Source organism: Electrophorus electricus, chromosome 6 (genome assembly GCF_013358815.1).
Source record: "Electrophorus electricus isolate fEleEle1 chromosome 6, fEleEle1.pri, whole genome shotgun sequence".
Lineage (NCBI taxonomy): Eukaryota > Metazoa > Chordata > Actinopteri > Gymnotiformes > Gymnotidae > Electrophorus > Electrophorus electricus.
This window is the reverse complement of record NC_049540.1, coordinates 23,076,839-23,098,791: the sequence shown is the minus strand read 5'-3', so window position 1 is coordinate 23,098,791 and position 21,953 is coordinate 23,076,839. Positions and strand designations below refer to the sequence as shown.

The window sequence follows — 21,953 nt, the reverse complement described above, 5'->3', positions numbered from 1 at the left end:
CCATCGCTCCGACTGTACATGCACTAGTGCACTCTTGTTTGTAGGGGACTTTTATGTTTTTGGTTCTTAATGTCCCAAAGTCTGTAAATAAAGCTTAATAAACCTCAGAATTTTAGGTGCTGTTTTGTACTGGAGCACCGATAGTTCTAGGAATACATAGATCATAAATTTCCAGTAAGCTACAATGTAGGGAAGCATTTTATGCTGAGAGAGAATAATTACAGCATCCAGAGGATTAATGCTGTTTGTGAGTAGGGGTTAATTGTTGGTGAAGCAGAAGCTCTATGGATCACCAGCAGAACATCAGTGTGCTTTTACTGCAGCGATTCCTTCTATGGCATGAGAAAAAATATGAACGAGATTAGGAAGATCAAAGAACGACTAAATATGAGCACTGGCTCTCTTCCCCTACCTCTTGTTTAAAAAAAAAATGAGGGACTTATTTTTAGTGCTTTTGCCTGGGCCAATCGCAATTTTTTTTCCTTCATTTTTAAATCCCTTGACAAAAGCTCCCACATCACATTAAACGGGTGCTTGTGACTGCTCATTGTAATTTGATGCACGCCTACAGAGGAATTGGGTTCAAAGAAGTGCAACGTCACATCTTCTCTCCTTCCCTCTGCCTTGGCCGAGGGGAGAGCCGCGTGTGACATTTGCGCGGGGGGGTGGGGCAGTCGCATCTCCTCCGAGGCCGTGTCCGTTTTGGACGCGTACAGTACTGCTGTCACACCCCCGCCCGCCCCCAAACTGAAGATGGCCTCTGCTCATCTACTCGCTTTCGCTTCAAATATTTATCCCGGCTGAGGCGGGTCCGAGCCTCTCTGACACACAGCCCTGTTATTTAAGGTCAGAGACGGCAAGGGGGGGGGGGGGGCGGGAGAGAGAAGGAGCCTTTCGGGAGAAAATGGGATTCATTTCCATCGTCTCATATTCCCCGGCGTAGAATGGGGGCTGCTCCCCGCATCACCTCATCTGTTCGGCAGCGTGTAGGGCTGGCCCGGGCCTGGCGAATAACGGCGCTGTCACAAGGCATCACCATGCGGGGCCCCTCTACTAAATGACCTGTCAGCTCAGACTGCTTCTCTCCAGCAGTATGTGCGGGACATCAAAGGGAAAGCTCCGCAGCACGGATCCAGAGCGCGACGTGGCCGTGACGCGTGGCACACCGTACGCTACAGACGTGCGTCACAGTCACGTCAGGTCAGGTACTGTGAAGCCATCAGGGGCAAGAGATAAAACGGAGAAACTGTGCATCGTGAGAGGTGGATGGATTATGAATCCTCCGTGCTCTGTAGGAAGTTGGAGGGAAAACAAATACTCTGTTTACCAGTCAAACCATCAAAGCAATGCGACTATTTGGGCCATTGTGTAAACTAGGGAGCCTGGGCTCGCTTGTTCATTTACTTTATTTTGGCATCATTTAGGGAACATCTGGACTTTTTTCCCCTTTATCTTTGGGACATAATCCCCTTTGGCATCAACTAGTTTGGTGTGGTGTGCTGGCATTGCGGATGGCTTCGGGGAGTGGGGGTGAGGGGCTGAGACCTGTGTGGGGCAGAGATGGGGGTGAGGGGCTCTGACCTGTGTGGGAGCGGAGGTGGCGTTTGAGCGCCGTGTGGCTGGGGAACGTGCGGTTGCACTCGCTGCAGATGTAGCTGCGAACACCGGCGTGGACCTCCATGTGCTGTTGCAGTGCCGTCTGCGTCTGGAAGCGCTTCCCGCACAAGAGACAGAAGATAGCCATGTCTGATCCTAGAGAACGAGAGAGAGAGAGACAGAGAGAATGTCAGTGAAAGAGAGAGAGACAGAGCCAGATAAAGAGAGAGAAAATGAAACCCCTATTTCAAGTCAGCTGTAAAACTAGGACATCTGTGCGAACAATCTGACATTCACTTGAAATCCCTTTGGTGTGGTTCTGAACCTTGTCTGAGTGTAGCACCACTGTAGCGCTTGCATCAGCTGCACAATCAGATTTGAACAGTGGATGGTTACACTGCAAAAATACTCCAAACGTCCTAGCAGACGAGTAAAGTGGTCACATCCAACTGCGCAGCTGTGATGCAAGGTCAGGTCAACAGCTGGATAAGATTGGTAATCAGTTAAAATTAAAATATTCACCAATGGAAACTATGCACAGCTGCATGCCTAGCTCTATAAAGACACAAGCACATGCACGCGCGCGCACACACACACACACACACACACACACACACACTTTTTCAATTACCAGACTCTAGAAAACACTAGGGGAAAGAAGGAGTGTTCCAAGCTCAGCTTCTATTTCATCAGTCAATAATGCATCTTTGGGGCAAAGCTGCCGCTAATTTAAAAATCTATGAGGAGCCCCAACCTCATGTTCATAAACGTGGAAACGTGGATCAATCAGAGAGAGACAGAGAGGCAAGACAGCAGCGGCCACATTCTTAAACCTCAGCGTGGCTGAACTGCTCCGTCTCTGCAAATGGATACTGACAAGGCTTCCTCCTGGCTCTCTGCCTGCCTGCGCTGAGCTCCACCTCTCCCAGCTGCCTGCCTCCATGGCGCCTCTCTCCGGCCTCGCTGCCTCCTGGTCTCCATTCATCAGTAACGCGGGAGGCTGTCAGCGGGTCGCCCAGCGGGATCAGGACGTGCGGAAGCAAGGGTGAGCGACAGGCAGATGCGTCGTAAAAACGCGGGTTCTCGTCCACCACTCGCCCCAGATGCACAGAGAATTTCAGAGATTGATATAAAGTCTAAATGCACAAACGCTCACTAGGGTTTTTGGGCAAGAGAGTTGAAAGGCAGCGGTAAGGGGGAGGGGCAGCGTTAGCAGGGAAGCCAGGCTGGAATGCAGGAGATGGGCTGGGCTGAGCAGGCTTGGGATCTGGACTCTGACCCAGAGGACGCAGAGGTCCTGACAGGGAGGGGGAAACCATATCACCATTGCAGTGCTGTTTGCTTTTTAAATTCCCCATTCCTCTGCCCAGCTAAAATTTGAGGCAGGCTGACAATAACTAGTAAAACCTTTCTAGCACGTCCATTTATGGGGCCAAAAAAGGAATAAATTATTATGCGACTTATTATAACAATATTTTATTGTAACACTGTTGTAACCTGAATCACGGTGCACCATGAGTTGTGGTAAGACAGGTCCCTAGTGAGTGTCATTTTCTAGGTGAGGATCAGCGAGTGGGCATGGACGTGTTTCTGTATGTGCGACCAAACCCCCACAGCAGACAGTCTGGCCTTTTACCTCACTACCTAAACATAACTGGTATGTAATTAGGTAGTGTCACAATAACCTACATTCATGCACCTAATTCACAACACAGAAAGGGTTTATGTGGAAAGTCTACCTTAACACACACACACACACACACACACACACACATGCATGCGCGCACACACCCACACCACCATTGATTAAAATATGATGGATTATAAATGTGAGCGGAAGAAATGGTGTTTCTATCTTTCCGACAACCAGTGGTAGATATTGAGAGTTTCTATGGTAAAATTACTTTAACTGGGGGGGAGGAGGAAAACTATTTTGGGAAGAGAGAGAGAGAGAGAGAGAGAGAGAGAGAGAGAGAGAGAGAGAGAGAGAGAGATGGCTGATAAAGCACAACCCAGAAAAGGAAGTGCAGTGTCCATCTGATTGGTGTTAGCTGGAATTAAGTGTTCTACTGTGAAGTTTGGGGAGGCAGGAGAAAATGGACTGGCTGTGCGAAGCAGAGAAAAGGAGGCAGAGAGAGAAAGAGAGAGAGGGAAACCCAGCCACCTCCATTACAGTGTAAAATTGAGTCAGACGAAGTGGCGCCTGGACAGAGCAGTCCTCTGCTACAGGAGTTTGGGCATAATTTACCTCCACTCGTATCTATTTGGAAGAGTCTCTTTGCTCCACTTGCTGCATTAAGTTAATGGGCCTGGAGTGGCACTGGCCACTGCTTAATGGCGCCCCCCGCGCCCACTGTTGGCGCGTCAGGCACCTCACTACCTGCTCACGCCCGCCGCTTTACACCCACTACTCGTCTCCTTTGTTTGGGTAATCTACAGGCAGTTGTCAAGGTTGGGGCGAAAATTAAACAGCCCACACCCAAAAAAGCCCAGAGCGATGATTAAATAGAAACGTGTGACGAGAAGTGGGAGAGAGGGGAAAGTGGGAGAGTGGAGCTGGCGAGGCTGTCAGCATGCCCGCGTGCGCTGCACCAGAGGGAGGGCGAACGGGGGGCAGCTGAGCCCACGTGCGCTTTGCTCCGAAGCCAGCGAGACTGTCGCCAATTATCTTGTTTCTCATTTTGGCGGCGCTGATGGAAAACAAACTCCTGCTGCTCTGTCCGTCACCCCGGCAGATGTCACCTGTTGCTGAGTGAAGATCCCTCCACCGTGGTGTGGGAGGAGAGGCGCACCGAGGCTCTGATCTGCGCGAGAGCAAACACAAAAGCGCGGATGCCAGGAGACAGTGCGCGGGGGACCGTGAGCCGCCTGGTGAGACTGTGTGATTAAGCTCCCCATGTGTGGGAACCGGTGGGGGAGACGGGGAATATAACGCACTGCTGGTATATAGTACCTACAGTCTTCCGCGCACCACATGTGCAACTTTGCAGACTGAATGCATTAACTGTACTGTAGTTTTATATACGTTATATATATATATATATATATATATATATATATATATATATATATATATATATATATATATATATTAATATTGTTGCCTTGGCACTGAGAGAGTAGATCTAGAATGTTGCATACATGTGGTAGTCTATGATTGGGTTCGATAGGGCAGGCAGAGACTCGCACCATGCAATGAATCTTATAAGACGGCTAGGGAACAGTGGTCAAGCTGAAAGCTTTATGACGGATGGCGCTCTACGACACCGGGGCACATGGCAAGTGGCCTGTGTACGCGTGCAGAACCTGTCACTCAGAGAGGGGGCGCAGAGCGAGAGTGGGTGCTGCAGCAGGCACCTCCGTGCACGCCCTCGTGGGAGAGGCCCTGCTCAACAGCAGGATGGGGTGAGGGGTCAGCAGGGCCAGCTGCAGAGGGCAAGTGGGGGAGAAGATGCTGAGCGCTCAGGGGTGGCAGGGACTTTGGCGGGGCATCCAGTGAGAGGGGTGGAGGTGGGGGGGGGGTCACACAATATGGCCAGTCTGGTAACACCACATGACACCCCGACTCCAAGCACAGGCACATGTGCGACTGCAAAGAAAAGGCAGAAATGCAACCAGAAAAAACTCTTTTACAAAACCAGTGGGAGGATTTCCCACTTCCTGAACTGTTTGCAGTCGAAAATGCTGAGCATCCAGGGGGCCAAGCAGAGAGCACTGTAGTTATTCTCCCCCTTGAGCTGGGTAATGATTTTCTTGAAGAGTGTGTCTTAATTATAATTGGGAAGCATAAATGAGCACATTGTGGCTTCACTGGGGGACTGTGTTGCTAAAGGCTGCTCTCTGCTCACTTTGGGCTTGGGCTTTAGAAGCTAAAGCTGCATCTAAAGTCTTTCCGAGCCATTCATTTCCACGGTAACACGATGCTCAGTGAAAACCAAACACCAAGGGGTCTCATGCCTGTACCTCAGACAGACAAGCACGACCGATTGGAGAGGTGGAGAGCACGTGCACACACACAAGCTTGCACGCACACACACTGACAGACGCACACAGATACAGACACAGAGACAGACAGACACACCCTTCTAGCTCTGCCCCTTTATGTCTGTCTTTTTGCTTCTCTGTCTTAAACATGGCAGCAGGGACCATGTCTGCTTCTGAGAGAGAAAGAAGAAAGGCTGAAAGCACAAGAGAACAAGAGAAAGTAACAAAGACAGAGACATAAAGACGAGCAAGGAGACAGTGCTCGTGAATGTCTGTGACAGACTACTACAAGTATCTTAGGAGTCCAAACTATTCCAGCGGTGACTTGCAATAGTCTGGGGCTGTGAGTGTGTGCAGGGACGTCTGTGTGCTCGTGACGTGAGGAGTCCATCGGCTCACGCTCGTGGAGGCTGTCACCTAATGAGGCCAGAGTACAGGGAGAGACGCGCGCCGCTGTAATCCCGGTGAGTGCTGGGGCATAATGTGGCATTAGAGGAGCTGCAGGCTTGAGCAACAGCACTGACAGCTCCGATCTGGAATACCGCACAGACGACAAGAACGAGTGCAGCCTTAATGCATTCAAAACACCTCTGTGGCGTTGACAAGGAAAGCAAAGAAAAGAGCCTGAATGAATTGTTTATTGATCTAACGGGGGGAGGTATGGGTAATGGCAGGGGAGAGTGAGCGGGAGAGGAGGAGAGAGACAGGGTGGGTTGGGGGGTGAGAGAGCGAGAGAGAGAGAGAGAGGGTGTGGGAGTGAGCGGAAAAGCAAAATAACATTTTGTGTGCTACTATCAAAGTGGTGTTGGCCTCTGAGGGTATACCTTTCAAATCCACGCCACTGATGCCGCAGTGTCCCGAAAATGGCACAGCGCACCAGCCACGCGGGACGTGGTGTCCCGCGGTGCGCCGCTCTTTACAACGACGGCGACTGCAGTCGTGGAGCGCTTTCTAGCCGAGGGAGAGGCGGAAAAGAACGAGGACAGTGCACCTTCCATTAACGCAGCAAGATGACTACTTTACTCACAGACTTTGCGCCAATAATAGCTACAGATAATTCACGTTCACGGTGGTGGGCTGCAGCTTGGGCCCAGTGAGATGCGCTGCTTGCGGACAGAATAATGCCACCAGATGTCATTGTGGATGCCATATTAATTACCTCAAGATAATGTCATGCAACCATATGGTTCCTCCAGTGTCCATTTAGACAGAGAAAACATCTTCATCATTCACAAACCCCACATGGAAGAAACTGGCCCCACTGAGTTTGACAGGTGTTGCAAACAGATTCTTCATAATTAACTGAGCTTTCAACACCATCCCAGATGTGACTGGAAGGAGCAAACTGTAAACAGTTGAGCTTAGGAAGGCAGGAGCATTTAGGAACGGAGTAAGAACAGTTCGTCCTGTCCCAACGTCCGTTCCTTGGTGTCACTTACAGACAGATTAGAGCAGAGGGCTGTGGTTCTAACTTGGCCACAGTGAAGTTTGCATCCCTAAGGATGTTATTGGTAGTGTGAGCATAAGGAGGTGGGCAGTATGGGAGTCATGCTTCCTTCTGTAAAAAAGTCATTTGTCCTTTTTGAGAGTACTTTATTGATTATCCTGTGACTGGCTGATGAATGGAGTGATAACAGATCATAAACGATGTGGGGGGGGGGGGGGGGGGGTATTTACGGCTTCTCTTGCCTGGTTCTTCATTGGGGTTTGGAAAGGCACTGTGCGCCTTTAAGAGAGGGGAAATTTACAGTGTGCGGCTGGCCCTCGCCCGGCTCAGGATGGTTTACAAAGCAGAGGGCCGCACTCACTCCTCTCCCCCATTCCACAAATCCGATTTAATCAGACAACCCTCGCAGTGCGGCTCCCAGTAAGAAAAAGGATAATTAGTAAACAGGCAGCCTCTCCCCGTCTTCATTGGCATTCGAGCGGGGTTAGTGTGTCGCATTTAAAATGCAGTCTGATGAAGTCTACAAAATCAAACCATTTGTTACTCCTATTGAGGAGGCTTCAGGCCACTGGCAATTAAATTGGAATTAGTGCAGGGAATGAGATACGGCAGATTCATACCAAGGAGTGGGGGAGTGGGGGGGGCAGGGGGTGGAGTGCGGTGTGTGTCTGCCGCTCTCTCTGGTTTACAGTGCTGATGGGTCCTTCAGCAAGCGATGCTACCCTCCCCTCCAGCGCCTGGGCTGCGCACACCGCCCTCCTCTGCCTGAGCTTCACGCACCGCCCAACACCGCCCGCTACTTATCAGCTGCGTTCCATTTGTATGACTGCCGTGTGCTGGACTAGATCTCACCCTCTCTGACTGAATACCAACTACTTGGAGCCCATGCATTCTAATCTGCCTTCTCCTGGCCATGCACATAATAGCCCGCACGCGAAGCGCTCACCATGCAGGGCGGTGCCTCATCCACCAACTGCCGCACGCAGCCGCGTGGAATAAAAGCAGAAATACAGTCTTAAGCACAGATGCCATGACAACAATACACAACTAAAGTGGTTGCCTTGCACACTGTCCGATTTGCCATTGTTATTGATCTATGGTTTAGGAGTAATAGTGACTGAATGCCTGGGCATCTGTGTGTCTGTGTGCTTGTTTGTGTGTGTGCTTGTTTGTTTGTGTGCGTGCACGCTTGCGCGCGCGCACACGCCCGCGCATGAGCATGCATGAGTGTCTGTCTGCATGACGGTATGATGTCTGCATACTGATGCCGCTGCTACTGTGTATCCGTGGCGAGGACAGTGCTGGCTGCAGCGTGCATGTGCGAGCTATTTTGAATGCATAAAAGGGCGGGGGATAGATGCCATTTACTTTGCACAGCTGATTGGGCACAATGGAGATGGGGTTACCAGTGGGAGCTTGTGTGTCTGTGTGCGCATGTTTGTGTGTGTGTGCTGGCGAGGGTTGCGGAGATGGGAGATAAATGAACTGCAAATGAGAAGGAACAGCTCCTGCAGTACAGCTGGCTTCCGAATTGCTTGCCTGCTTGGCTGTGGCAACCAGGCGAATGGTTGCCAAGGGTGTCAGTATTCAGTGTCCCTCATTGGCCACAAGTGAGCATTTCACAGGCTGTAATTCTGTAGGAAGGCCAGCAGGGGCCGCTATGCCTAACTGATCGATCACAGTTGCCTTTGCTCTGGACTGTATGAATCTAAAAGGCCAAAAGGCACAGACCACACAGATCTTACAAGCAAAAAATCTCTCATAACTTAGAATAAGGACAGATAAATACCCGAGCAAGCGGAACATATTCCTCTCATGAAAATGTAACTTCACTCTTCCAAGTCGACAATCACCATTACTGTTATGCCATTAATTCTATAGTTCAAATACTAATGTTGATCAAAATTCATTACTGAATTTGAGTCAATCAATGCAGGCTACAGAATCAACTCTTCTCACAACCTGTAATATTTGCAATTCTGCAGTCACTCTGTGAGCTGTTATTTGTTGTGAGCAAAGCAGTGTGTTTGTGTGTGTGTGTGTGTGTGTGTGTGTGTGTGTGTGTGTGTGTATTGTTTCCCTTCAGGGTATATGTAAAAATGCTCTCTATGCAAGTCCATTACTGGGAAACCCATCAGGAGGATGAAAATAAATTACACTGTTCCACCAAATGACAAACTGCCACCGTGAAAAAGATCTGCAAAGAGGAAATAATGTGAAAGTTCAGTTTCTCTTTCCTTTGCTAAAAATGCCCAACTGTTTGTTTACTGATGCCACGTCACTTTGATCCTTAGCTATTTTTGTTAATAATGGAGCCAGCTAATCTTTTAAAACGGTTTAACACGATCTTTCCAATCAATGGAAACAGCTAAGATGTATTTCTAATCCGTTTGACATATCTGATATACAAGCTTATTTGAATCCTGCTGTGCACACGGAACACTGAATATTCAGAGATTGTAAACAATAAAAATCTCTTGCATTCAAAGCGGCAAAAAGATAAGGCAAACAAAACTCTGAGTGCGGAAGAGATCTAACTCAGCACGAAGTAGAAGACGTCCATACAAATAATTCATCTCAGAGCATCATTGGTTCCTTCATTTTTGCTCTTACAGTGGACTGTGACTGGCATGCAAAGCTGGCTGAAACTGAGTGACAGCATGTGGCCCCGCCCCTGGGAAGTACCCAGGCGGATGGCAGCGAGCAGCAGGTGATGAATTTCCACTGAGGAGAGCGAGGCAGACCAGCGCGGGTGAGCATGAATAAAGTGGGCTCCTCCACCTCTGCCTCTCCTCTGGATCTGAGACGGGACCCCAGAAACCCTGCAGCGCAGGGCGAAACAAAACCATGCTCCCCACCCACGCAGCAGCCAGCCACGCCCAGCCCCTGCAGCCTACGGGCGCGAGCGGGCCAGTCTCAGCCACATGACCTCTACCTTTGGAGACGTTTGTTTATGGCCTTTCTCTTACTGTTGCTGCAAATGCTTGTTTGGTTGTTGACAGACATTTGGCATGCAGCTTTTGCAATAGCTGCTCATTCAGAGAGGAAAGGCGATAAGTCCTGAGCACAGGTTCTAAGCAGCATGCAGGCCAATCCATCACCCATCTCTGTACACACAGATCTAATCTGGCTGGCCTGGCCTACGCATATATATATATATATATATATATATATATATATATATATATATATATATATATATATATATATATGTGTGTGTATATGTGTGTGTGTGTGTGTGTGTGTGTGTGTGTGCGTGCATGTGTGTGTATGACCAAGATTTCCTTTGCTATACGATAAATCTGAATGGGAGTCTTGCACTGGAATTCATTCAGACCTGCTCTTTCCATGCTTTATCCCCACTGGCCATCTGGACAGTGGACAGACAATGTAGCAGGGGTTGTGAATGACCAGCCGCATTAGTCATAGCCTCTTGGCTCGACCCCTTACGTCCCTAATCTTTACACTTTCAAGCTTTTACTGGGGCCAAATGACCAGAGTGCCTTTTCTCACTGGCCGCTGACACACACTTTCCCACTGCACAAAAAGCTTTAGGTGGCCCCCACAGCCCCACCAGCACCCTCCCATCGTACTGACGGAGACCGAAGGTTTTTGTTTTTTTCCGAGACGGGAGCATGGAGAGAATGGAACCGTGGAACTGTGTCTACAAAAACAGGGAAAGAAGAAAGGGGGGGGGGGCTAAAGCATGAAGCCCACCCAATACCAACCCCCAAAAGCAGGAGCAGTGTTAATCATACTCGAATGCTTCAAGAGTACCATGGCCAAATGACTTATAAAGCCAAAGGTATTAGGTAGAATAGGAACGGCATGCCTCTTTCCAGCTTAATGTAGGCTTTTGTTGGGGCTATTAGAGGAAATGGAGCTGAGGACAAGGCAGTGGCCGCGGCCGAATCACCTTCCTGATGGCCAAAGCAAGTTTGCTTTATTGGGCTCAACTAAGGAGAGGCGCGTTTTAAATTCACCACTCCGGACGAATGCTCAGCACGAGAGCTGGAGTCGCAGTGAAGGCACTCTCTAACATAAGAGGCTTAAACAGAAAAATGGATGGTAATCAACATGCTCCATAAATTGGAAGCTGGTGGCATTACAGAGCAACAGTGTGTCCTCTACAGCATAGCTCCAGGGCCCCATAAACAAAATAACAGGAATGAAATGGAGAACGGCAGACGTGGGGTATCTAAACAACTCGCGAGCGATCGTAAAAAAACAAGGATATTTCTTGTGCAAAACAGGATCATATGGAGCTTGTAGAGTATGTCAGCATTTTAGCGATGGCATAAGATGTGCGTGCATAGGCAATACTGTACTGTCTGTCATTTTGCTATTTACGCAAATGTTCCCTGGCAGTTAAATCACATCACGTGCTGTTATAGCAACCCAAAAATCGAACATTTTTTAAGCAGCAAGTTGCCCAAAGATCTAAGATCATGCTTGGGGGTGGTGAGGAGGAAAAAAAAAAAAAGCAAAGAATTTTCAAGGGAGCCCCTTCCTTCTAAATCGCTGACAGAAAGCGGCCGTCTCAATTAGGCCTGGGTCATTTTCTAAATGATCTTTGAAATGTGTTTATTCAGAGTGGGCTTCCCCTGACCTTGAAGACAAACCGTCAACCACAAAGCCTTTGTGAGGGAAGAAAAGACTTTATTTATAGATCAGCTGAGTGTCGATCAAGCTGCATCAGAGCTCTGGGAAGAGAGGCCTGGGGGAGTGCTTCTGAAGCAACTAATACAGCGGCCGCCTCCATCACTTCAGCCCCTTTTAATTCCATTAGAAAGCCAATTGATTTAGCTTTGCAGACACACAGCACAGCAGATGTACACTTACAAGTAAAGAGGGGTGGGGGCAACCACAACAAAAACAACAACAAAAACAACAACAAAAAAGCCTTCGTGGAATCGAATGATGAAAACGTGGAGGAGAAAGGCTGAGCCGGGATGGGCCAAAGAGTGCATTAGAAAAGACATTAGACAAGAGTTACATTAAGATGCAGCAGGATGACGGGTCAAGAGCGTTCTACTTCGCCAAAAGATCAAAAAAAAAATTGCAGAGAAGACATTATCAGTGTCTAAATGCAGAGCTTGCGAAATGTCTGAAAAGTGTGAATGTGTTGTGATGATTTAGCTAGCGCTTCAATTTAGATGGAGTCTAATTAATTTCTGCTTGATGGTAGAGGAGATGCTCTCATCGGTTTGTCATTTATCCTGCGTGATAACACCTGCTAATTTACTGTCTCAGTGGTAATGAGCTTTTAAAAGGGTGGAGGGCTTTCGGAGCCCAAAAGCATTACCCATGTGAGTTTACACAGTAGTGCTGCTTGCAAACTCCCACTCACACCACTCAGACAGACACACACACACACACACACACACACACACACACACACACACACACACACACACACACCGCTCTGTCATTATATATGGAAGAGCAAATCTGCTCTGAATGGTTGATCAGCACACTGTAGAGCAGGTCATCTGAGATCTTGTCTGTCCCAGCTCCACTACCTATTCACCAAACCTTTGCCAATGGACAAAGATGGCGAAAACCTTCTCGCTCTAACTGAAAGGAGATTATAATATCCTACTGCTCAATCTATACAACTTCTGTACAGATTCAATCTATACAACTTCTGTACATCTGTCCCAACCTGTCACCAGACCTTTTGTTCTGTCTGAAAAGATGAAGAACGAAGATGTGCTATGATGTTCTATGATGCACTGTGATGTACTAATTACTCTCACGACCTCTCCACACGTCAGGGTCCAACCAACAGCCACAGTGCAAGCGTTCTTCCTTCACCCGGGCTGGCCCAGTAAAGCATGCGCTGGGATGTGCCGGCATGCCCCTGCCGGAGTCCCCGGAGCGCCGGGAGCAGAAGGTCTCCAGCGTTCGGAGGAGGCAGCCCTTGCCTGGACGGCTCAATGGCAGGATTCAGTAAACTCTGTGTGCCATGTACACCTACTACCTGCTCAAGGAGTCACAGATATACGTGCATAAATGAGAAGCTGCAGCCTAGTCAGATCAATGATGCGGCACAGCACGTTCAACTCGCAATTTTTATGTCAATATCTGCCAAGACTATTGTCGCCATGTTTAATTACTGTGCTTTGTTAGCAGCAAACAAAAGGGGGGAAAAGCACCAGGGGAAACAGTCCAGACAGATTCTCATATGCAGTGTCCACATGTGCAGGATACAGTGGGCATGAATATAACTCGTATATGATTTCAGACCAATACAGAACATGAAATGCTACAGTTCTTTGTTTATTTTGGAAGTTCCTATATCAAACAAAATAATCTGACCTAAAATGGCTTCTTGCATCATAAGCATAAACCCACTGTGAAACTGCAGAAATGCATTAAGCTTACAAATGAAGAAATGTGTTTTTAACAAATGTTGACAACCTAGAAGCTAGCTTTAAAAAAAAAAAAAATCAGTGTAAAAACACCTGAAATTTAAAAAAATAAATAAATAGAGGAAGACACAATAAATGAGGGTAGAGCTGTCCAGTGCGTGCACTGACAGATAGTCTACCAGCAGGGGGAGCTATATCAGCTTGTCTGACCTCAGAGGCTATGACCATACAAGCGTAATGGTAGGAGAGAACGGGACAGACCTCAAATGACCTCCTCTCTATGGATACCATATACAGATGTCCCGTAAAACATGAACACTTCCTCTCAAATAATGGCCATATTAAATTTAAAGGCATAGTAATTCAGATTAAATATGTCTTTTATTGTTGGAATATATTTTCAACAAAAATATGTTTTGTTTAAACACTGTAAATTAAAGGAACTGGATATACATACTACTAATGATCTGTTTGGATATTATGGTAGTTGAACTAATGTTACAAATAATTTAGGGCTTTCAAATTCAAATAAATGGCGTAAACAATAAAGGGGGTTATACTATGCACATGAAGACCTGTGCTATGTTGGGAATGTCCTGTTTTTTTAGGATAATGCATGGCTACGGACTGGAGCCTATACTGTGTCTCAGTCACAATCACTAAACGCATACACACCCATGTACACCCACATTCCATTCATGCTTAGATCCAATACACACTACACAGTAAAAAATGGACAGGAAAGAGAAGCAGTCCAGTTTCATTTTGGAACTCTCTTCTCTGATAGGCTGATGAGCCCTGTTTCTCAAGCAGGTTCGCATCATTGGTCCATTACAGCACGCATCTCTGACTGCTGGAAGGAAGATCGGTGGTAAAATCAAAAAGTTGGAACAGCTTCCATCAGGGTGTTGTTCCTGACCGGCCTCCGGTGAATGCCTCTCACTGCGGGGAAACCCTGGCTGCTAAGGCTCCTGCGTAAAAAAGATACTGCATTCCTGAGAGAAGAGAAAGGGCTTACACTCACTCACTCTCTCTCGTTTAAAGATCACTGGCCTTTCACCCTTCCCGAAGACCTTCCTTAGGGTTAAAGTATAATCCAGGTCCTATGACCACAAAGACAGGAGCCTGAGGGGCAAGGACTCACGCATTTTTTGAATTGCACTGTCATCCTGAGGCCTGGCTGACCAAACATCAAAGGCTTCCATGGCAGGGTGGCTAATGGCCGCTTTGCCTCACTTGTCAAAGTTCAGCAAATTGCCAAACCAATTCCCTCTTTCTCTTTCAGAGAGAAGGTGGGGGCAGTGATCATTGTGTTCTAGATTTTGGCCAAAACTGGTTAAACAGCATGTTTTTGGCTGGTTGAACAATGCATACAGGATAGACCAATTGTGGTGGAGAGAGCTCAAAGTAAACAGTTAAATAAAGCAAGCTGTTTGGTTTCACATTTACATACTCATATGTAAAATACAATTTACCAAAGCAAGCTCTTGCATCTAGAGCATACTTTTCCAAACCAAGCCCTTGCCATTCTGTTGCTAAAAGCTGCAGAATATTTCTTTAATAATAGCTGTGCTTTGAAGCTTCTAACTGCACGCCAAGATTATTCTCAACATTCTCAATCATTGTTCTCTTATGAAGTAAAAACAGGAGACCTTACAGCCTCATAACCTTTGCTTCATTTGCCTATGTAGTTCAATAGATTTTATGTCAATGCTTTTAAAAGGAAAGTGCTGTGTGAGTTTAACACCAGTTCTCTCCTTAAAGACACGAAGGCCTGGGGGGGGGGGGGTTGTTTAATTGACATTCCCTTCCCCCACTTTCCCAGGGTGAGGAAGGATGGAGGTGGGGGAGGGTGTGGGGTGGCTCTTCTCCGGGCCTGCACTGTACAAAAGGGAGCCGGTCTGCGGATGAGATGACCCCATGACCCCTGGAGCCGCAGAGAGGGCTCTCAATGGCGCAAATCCCACGTAATCAATCACATTCCAGCGCCGGTGGTCAGTGCGGCATGTGCGCTGAGCTGCACTGTAAACGGACTGCCACTCCCACACAGAGGGTGCCTGCCAGGTCAGCATTCCCTCACCCGCCGTCTCTCAAGTTGGTAGAAACTTTCACATGCTACATGCACTAAATTCGCTCCAAATTGATGCTAAAGGATTACTAACTGTTTGTGAAAATTCATTTATGCTATTAATCAGAGCAGCAGAATCTTCCATACACAGTACTAAAAAGGCCTTATAGACATGGACATTATTTACACCTCAACATGCCCCTACCCCTTTGTGAAATGGCTGATTTTGTCCCCATCACAGTGTGTACTCTGAAAATATTAGTTTCCACTACAAGCTGGTTAATTTATTCAATAATAATTACAATCATATGCTTATTTTAGTCAATAAAACAAAATGTATTATGTTCCTATTGACAGAATTAGAAAACATGTTTATATTATGCGTATATTTTTTCCTGTCACACGATGAGTAATAAGTGTAGCACAACTGACATTTTGGGAAACGAAACAAATAATAATTAAAAGAAAACTGTACTACAGTTCCATTTTAAACCATAGTACTGATAGCCTACTTCTTGTATTGTTCAGTGACGACAGACTTGACAAATGCAATCATAAAACCTTCCGGAACCCCTTTCCTCTTCCCAGTGTTGATGTCCTTCACTGAACATGCATGCCTGAGGTCTTGAGTTCTTAAAGAATTTTAGGGGCAGCTGACTTTAATGCAAAACCCGGTCCGCATTCTTGGCCCCGGCACTTTTCAAATCAATGTTACACCTTATAGAAAAAACAGTATTGAAAATGTTTTTATTTTCTAGTGGTGCATGTAAATAAAGTACAATCTTTGTGCTAATTCCTATACATCAGAGTTAGTCTGTACAAAAACACGGACATTTCATCTAAACACTGGCAGGTTCAAAGCGCACTAGAATACCCCACCCCTCCCATGGCTGTTTGACTGCTGGCCAGTCTGTGGGAGGAGTTTTCAGTGGTAGCTTATCTAACTGGGAATTTCATTTCTTCTGCTTTGTTTGACCAGTGAGCGGCCAGGTGCCATCTATCAAAACAAATCCTGGCCTTAGAAAGTACCGTTAACAAGTCTTCCTGGGATAATGCCTCCCATCTGAGCTCACAGGGGCAGGCCAGAGAGGGAAATAAAGCGACAGAGATGGAGAGAAAGACTGGGATAAAGAAAGACGTGGAAAGAGATAGAGAGAGGAGTACAAAGGAGAAGGGGTGCAGGCTCTCTTCTGCCTGGCATCACCACCACCAGCACGATTATGGAGCCAGAGTTGCTCCACCAGCGGAATGGATACAGGTAGTGAGAGCCAAGTCCTCGTCTAAATTGGCCAATGTGAAAACCATGTCACTAGGCAACCAGACCTGATCGCCCCTTTGTTTGAGGTGAAAGGTTGGAAGTGTTCACACTAATCTCGGCGTTTACAATTAAGTAACAGAAGAGTGTTTTTTCCCCTCTCTGCTCTCAGCAGCCCCATCCCCCCTGTTCTTTTTGGGAAATGAACAAACCAAATCCCCCATTTCTAATGGAAATATATTTGCACTGTAAATTAAAGGGTCCACTTTTTCTATGTATTATACCGATCACTTTAGAGATGTCTGCAAACAGCTCAAATCTAATTACAGGGGGAGATTTACTCCAACCGTAGAGGGAACAAAAGCGGCCCGCTCCATTGTGGAGCTACACTGTGGCGCCTCCAGTGAATCCCTTTCTATTGAGGCACCCATGGCACAGGGGTTAATCCATTACGGGGATACTTCAAGGTGGGAAACTCAATCACAAAAGCGCCTGTGTGTGCGCGCACACGCGGGTGCGTGTGTGTGCGCGCGTGCTTTTTATGATGATGACTACGATGATGATGATGAATATAATAATCATCCTCGTCACTAAAGATTTTCCTGTATTTCATGCTGCCCCGCCTCCACTTCACCTCTAATTAACTATGGCTATGAGCGTTTGAGATACAATGCATTCAGATTTGTTTGGGGGGGGGGGTTAATGCTTGTTCAACACAGGATGAGCCTCATTGTAGATGGAGGCTGCAACACATCTCGGTCTGGGACGGCGGGCAGATCGGGAGCTTCCTGCTGGTTTCCTTTCGCAGTCCGTGAATCGCTGGGCCTACAGGAGTCCGTAATCTCTGCACAAAACTTTTTTGATCGGAATATCTTTATATTCCGATGTACGAGTGTTGCAGTCTCTTCGCGGCGCTCATCAAAGGGCCTCCCTCTCGCAGAGGTTCTCTCTTGGTGCAGGCTCGAGCGGATTTAGATGTCAGCCTTTGCTGTCAAATCAGCGGCGAGAGACAATGCTCGCCGCGGCTGTCACGCAGAGACGCTACAAAGGCCTGCTGCCAGAGCTGAGCTCACCAAGCTAGACAGGGGACAGCCGGAGCAGCATGTCGGCCGCGTGTCTGACGCGACTCCCCTCCGAAGGCCGGTGGCAACCATTCCCAGGCAGAACACGCACCTCGGTGACTGCGAGCGCAACGCAAGAGTCAATAAATGGAGGACTCATTGTGGGAATTTATACGGCGACTAATGGTTAAACATTCTTGCTAGCAGATGATTACTTCTGGGTGTTGGTCGCACGTCTGCACATGGTATCTATCAGCCAGCTGAGCATCTCAGCCACTGGAAAACTCATTTAGATCCTATCTGGGGAAAAAAATTAGTTTTGGGGGCGGGGGGGAGAGAGGCTAGTCTGGCCCACACTTGATTTAATTTAGTGACTGAAACAGTGGCCAAGCACTTGTGTGCTCCTTATTTTTGGACTGTAGGGAGGAGAAAAAGCCTTCTGTTCAAGAGCGCGCTCACAAGGAGACACGCACACACCACTTCAAAGCATTTATGCATCAAATGAACTACAGGCACCTTCTTCAGCCAGACCAAACGCAGTCCGAATGGCCATGTTCACGTCAACCTTTTTGATCTCCCTTCATTTCATCCCAAGACCTCCAAGGTGGCGCGTGTGAGGCTCCCCAGAGCTCAGAGTCAAATGCTAGTGCACACACAATCGGTCTAAGCATGAAAGACCTGGCTAGGCCAGCTGTTGGCTTCGCAACTCACTCCAAACCAGAAGGACACCATCTCTCATGAAGTGTTTGATTTTCTCACAGATGCCCCTGCTAGGAACTTTCACTGAAGATATTAAGCTTCCCGGCTTACATAAAGGGTGACAAAGCCCGTCATGATTACAAGCCCAGAGGATGGCAAAGTGAATGTAAATAAGCTATACGGAGGGAGAGAGTGAGCGAGCGTAAGCACACGAGAGAGAGAGAGAGAGAGAGAGAGAGAGAGCGAGCAAGCGAGAGGGGTTCAGACAGATGGGTCCTCTGCCGGAGTGGGGGACAGATTGCACAGTAATGGATGTAAAATGAGATATGGGGATAGAGTCTGGCATGGCTAATAAGTCATTTAATCACAGGCAGCTGACCGGCACATGGGCACTGCTTCAGTTGCCATCCCAGCTCAGGCCAAGCTAAGCACTCTGACCTTCAGGTCTGGACACTTGACAATAGTGCGCTAAGCAGTGATGTATGCTTTTGCTTGCATCGTCCTTTTACCATAACACCAATTTTCTACGAGTCCCTGCCATACCCTTCACTCACTGTTTTCATTTCATCGCGCTCTTAGGCTTACAAATCTGTCTTTGCAGAAACCTACACGAGCACCTTCTCCTTGCGCACAAATGCCCACAGTGTGTAGCACAACTTTAATGCACTCTGACAAGTTAATAGCATCACAATTAACTAAATGCTTAACAGACGCTCTGCTGGACCTGGTGCGACTGAGATAATGGACACGTATGACATGACCCCTGTTTACCGGTGGCACAGACCTCATTTGTGAGTGACAGGCACAGGCATACAGAGAGGATGGGGGTTGTTCAGGGTGCTGGGTGCATGATTGGGGGGATATTTTCAGATGTGTGTGTGTGTGTGTGTGTGTGTGTGTGTGTGTGTGTGTGTGGTGTGTGTGTGTGTGTGTGTGTTGGCTGGGGGGGAGAGGATGGGAATGAAAAACAAAAAAGGGGGAGTTCCTTTTACGCTTTCCTTAATAACACAGGCATGTTGGCCTCTTGCTTTTCTCTTGCCCTGTCAAAACTATTTCTGGCTTGAGAAAGAAAGTGTTTACTCTGTGGCCTGGTTTGACGGAGTCACGCCGTGTTCCCAGTAAGCAAATCCACTGTTCCTGCTCCAGAATGGCTCACATGTTTTCCCTGTAACACAAGGCTTAAAAAGGAGGAGGGGTAATTGAGAGGGTGGGGTGGGGGGGTCGTTGCCGTTCTTTTTGGATTTACATGCAGACGGTCAGCGGTTCGCTCATGCCTCACAGCTTCTTGGGAGACAGCGCAACAGTCGCCGCCTGAGGGACTGCGATGCTGCCGTGCCGGCTGGACACAGCCACCACTGACTGAACAGGCTCCCAGAGGATTTGCGAGAGCCCAAAAGGGGTCCATTTGTAGAAGCAGAGGCGGTGTCTGTTCTGTTACCTCTGTTCCGTGTCATAACAGCGCTGTTAACAAGACAGCGTTCATACCCCCCCTCCCCCCACCCTGCACGGGAGCCACAGACATCCCAGAACTACCCTCTCCTACCATATCCTCTCATCGTGGGGCAGAACAGCACCCCAGTGTGCTAAATGTGGCTCTCTGCTACATATGATATCACTGTGCTGAACCCAAGGCGAGACTGGAATCAATCCGGCTTGTTTAAAATGCACGCAGCACAACGTGAAAAAACCCTTTAGCAACATTCAGGACTGCACTGATTTATTTATTTTTTGGCTCCTTTTTTGTTCCGATCCCAAGAGATGAGTGATCAAGGATTTGAAGCCCCTTCACATTGGGCTCTGCCCTTTAAAGTAGGTCAGGCTCTAGTTGACGCACAGCTCCAGTGCCGCAACAGCACATGATGTTGTTTTTCTCCCAAAGTCCTGGCACCGAACACTACCAACTATTTTGGTGCCTTAACCGTCTCCTATCTTAAAGGCCCACAGCTCTGACCTAACCAGAGAGCGACAGCAACGACCAGTTGCCTTTGTCCAGGTTATATTCATCTGATAATTTGCGTGTCTCTCTAATGGTATTTAGCCATTGAAAAGAGATTAGCTTCTTATGTGGCCAACACTCAGGCAGTCATGCTGCAAGCTCAGGGGATTTAACACTAAATTATTAGCACATGTAAATGAACAGCACATGCGAAGAATGGAAAAAAACCAAAAACATGGTGTAAGGCAAACAGTGGTGTACTGTGGCTTGGTCCCCTTCCAAAGGCTGGGGTACAGCAACAGCTGATTCCTCTGATGTCAGCACCGCACACTGGGAGCTACAATGGTGTCCATTGAAGGGCTGTTCTGCCCCTGGGATGAGCATGACTTCAGGATACTGGCATAGTCCCGGCATTGCAGAGCACCCTGCTGCCTGGTGGCTGCTACACTCAGGCTGGCCATCAAAGCTCAGATGCCTGGGGTTTTTTTCCCCTACCACCTTGAACGATTTTTTTTTGGGACCATTCTGACATGACGCTTCTGCAACGTAACAGAGTCCAAGCAGTACGAGCTGAGAGTGGATGGCACTGCTTTTAAAGTGAGTGGCATAATAAATAAGCTATTAAATCAGCTCCAAGGAAGAAAGCGGAGGCCACACACTTCCCATTGTCAGGCTCCGAAAATGCCAAACTAACTTTTCCAGGAATGTTCTGGCTGTGGAGGCTGTTCCAGTAAGCAGCTCATGTGAGCTGGTCAGCAGTAGGGCTTCAGATAGCATTACAGGAAGTGATGGCTGCTCCACGAACCACACTGGCCCTGCTCCCGACAAGCTGCCAACTTGAAAACGGAGACCTGGATGTTTACAACCACATGAAAACTTTTGCTAGCGTAAACAGCACCTCCATGTCAACAGCCATTAACTATTTACAAAGGCCGTGCAACAGTGAGTTACATATCCACTAGAAAGGTCAGGTGTGCATGTCTCTGCGTGTGTGTGCGTGCGTTCGTGCACGCATGTGTGTGTGGGCACTTGTGCGCGAGTGTGTGCTAACACGTGGGGGTGATGGTTTTCATGAAGCAGCACAGTTTGGCCAGATTGTCAGATTCTGTATTATTCAGGAAATAGCAGGTGAGAGATCTTGATTTTAAGATAATAATAAGTTTAAAAAAAAACCCAAAAAACAAAAAAACCCTTATGCTTACTGATCCTGGACTTCACACCATTCCTTAAAATATGAAAATAAACAAATAAACGGACAATCGAATACATTTTTCAGAATGCCATATGCATGTCAGTAATCGCTCCTCAAAAGTATATTTTCCACATTTACACACACACACACACACACACACACACACACACAACCCTAATAACCCACTTCTACTCTATCTAGGCTGCAGAAATGAAGCATATGGGTGAACATATTGAGGGACTGTGGAAAAAAAGAAAGAAAGGCCAGCGTATCAAACTAGCCATGCGTTATAGCACATTTAAAATATAAGCCTGGTAGCCACAGGGGAGGCTGGCCTCACT

The 21,953-nt window shown here is 47.5% G+C and overlaps 1 protein-coding gene across 3 annotated transcripts in view; it reads right to left on the bottom strand.

Annotated features, from left to right (window-relative positions):
- zbtb16a (zinc finger and BTB domain containing 16a) overlaps window positions 1-21,953 on the bottom strand; it is an 80,668-nt gene that overhangs the window by 8,427 nt on the left and 50,288 nt on the right. For all 3 annotated transcript variants that reach the window (XM_027004194.2, XM_027004211.2, XM_027004204.2), the window contains exon 5: window positions 1,582-1,752. In XM_027004194.2, the coding sequence (XP_026859995.2) occupies window positions 1,582-1,752 (171 nt within the window). The remainder of the gene's footprint in view (window positions 1-1,581; window positions 1,753-21,953) is intronic.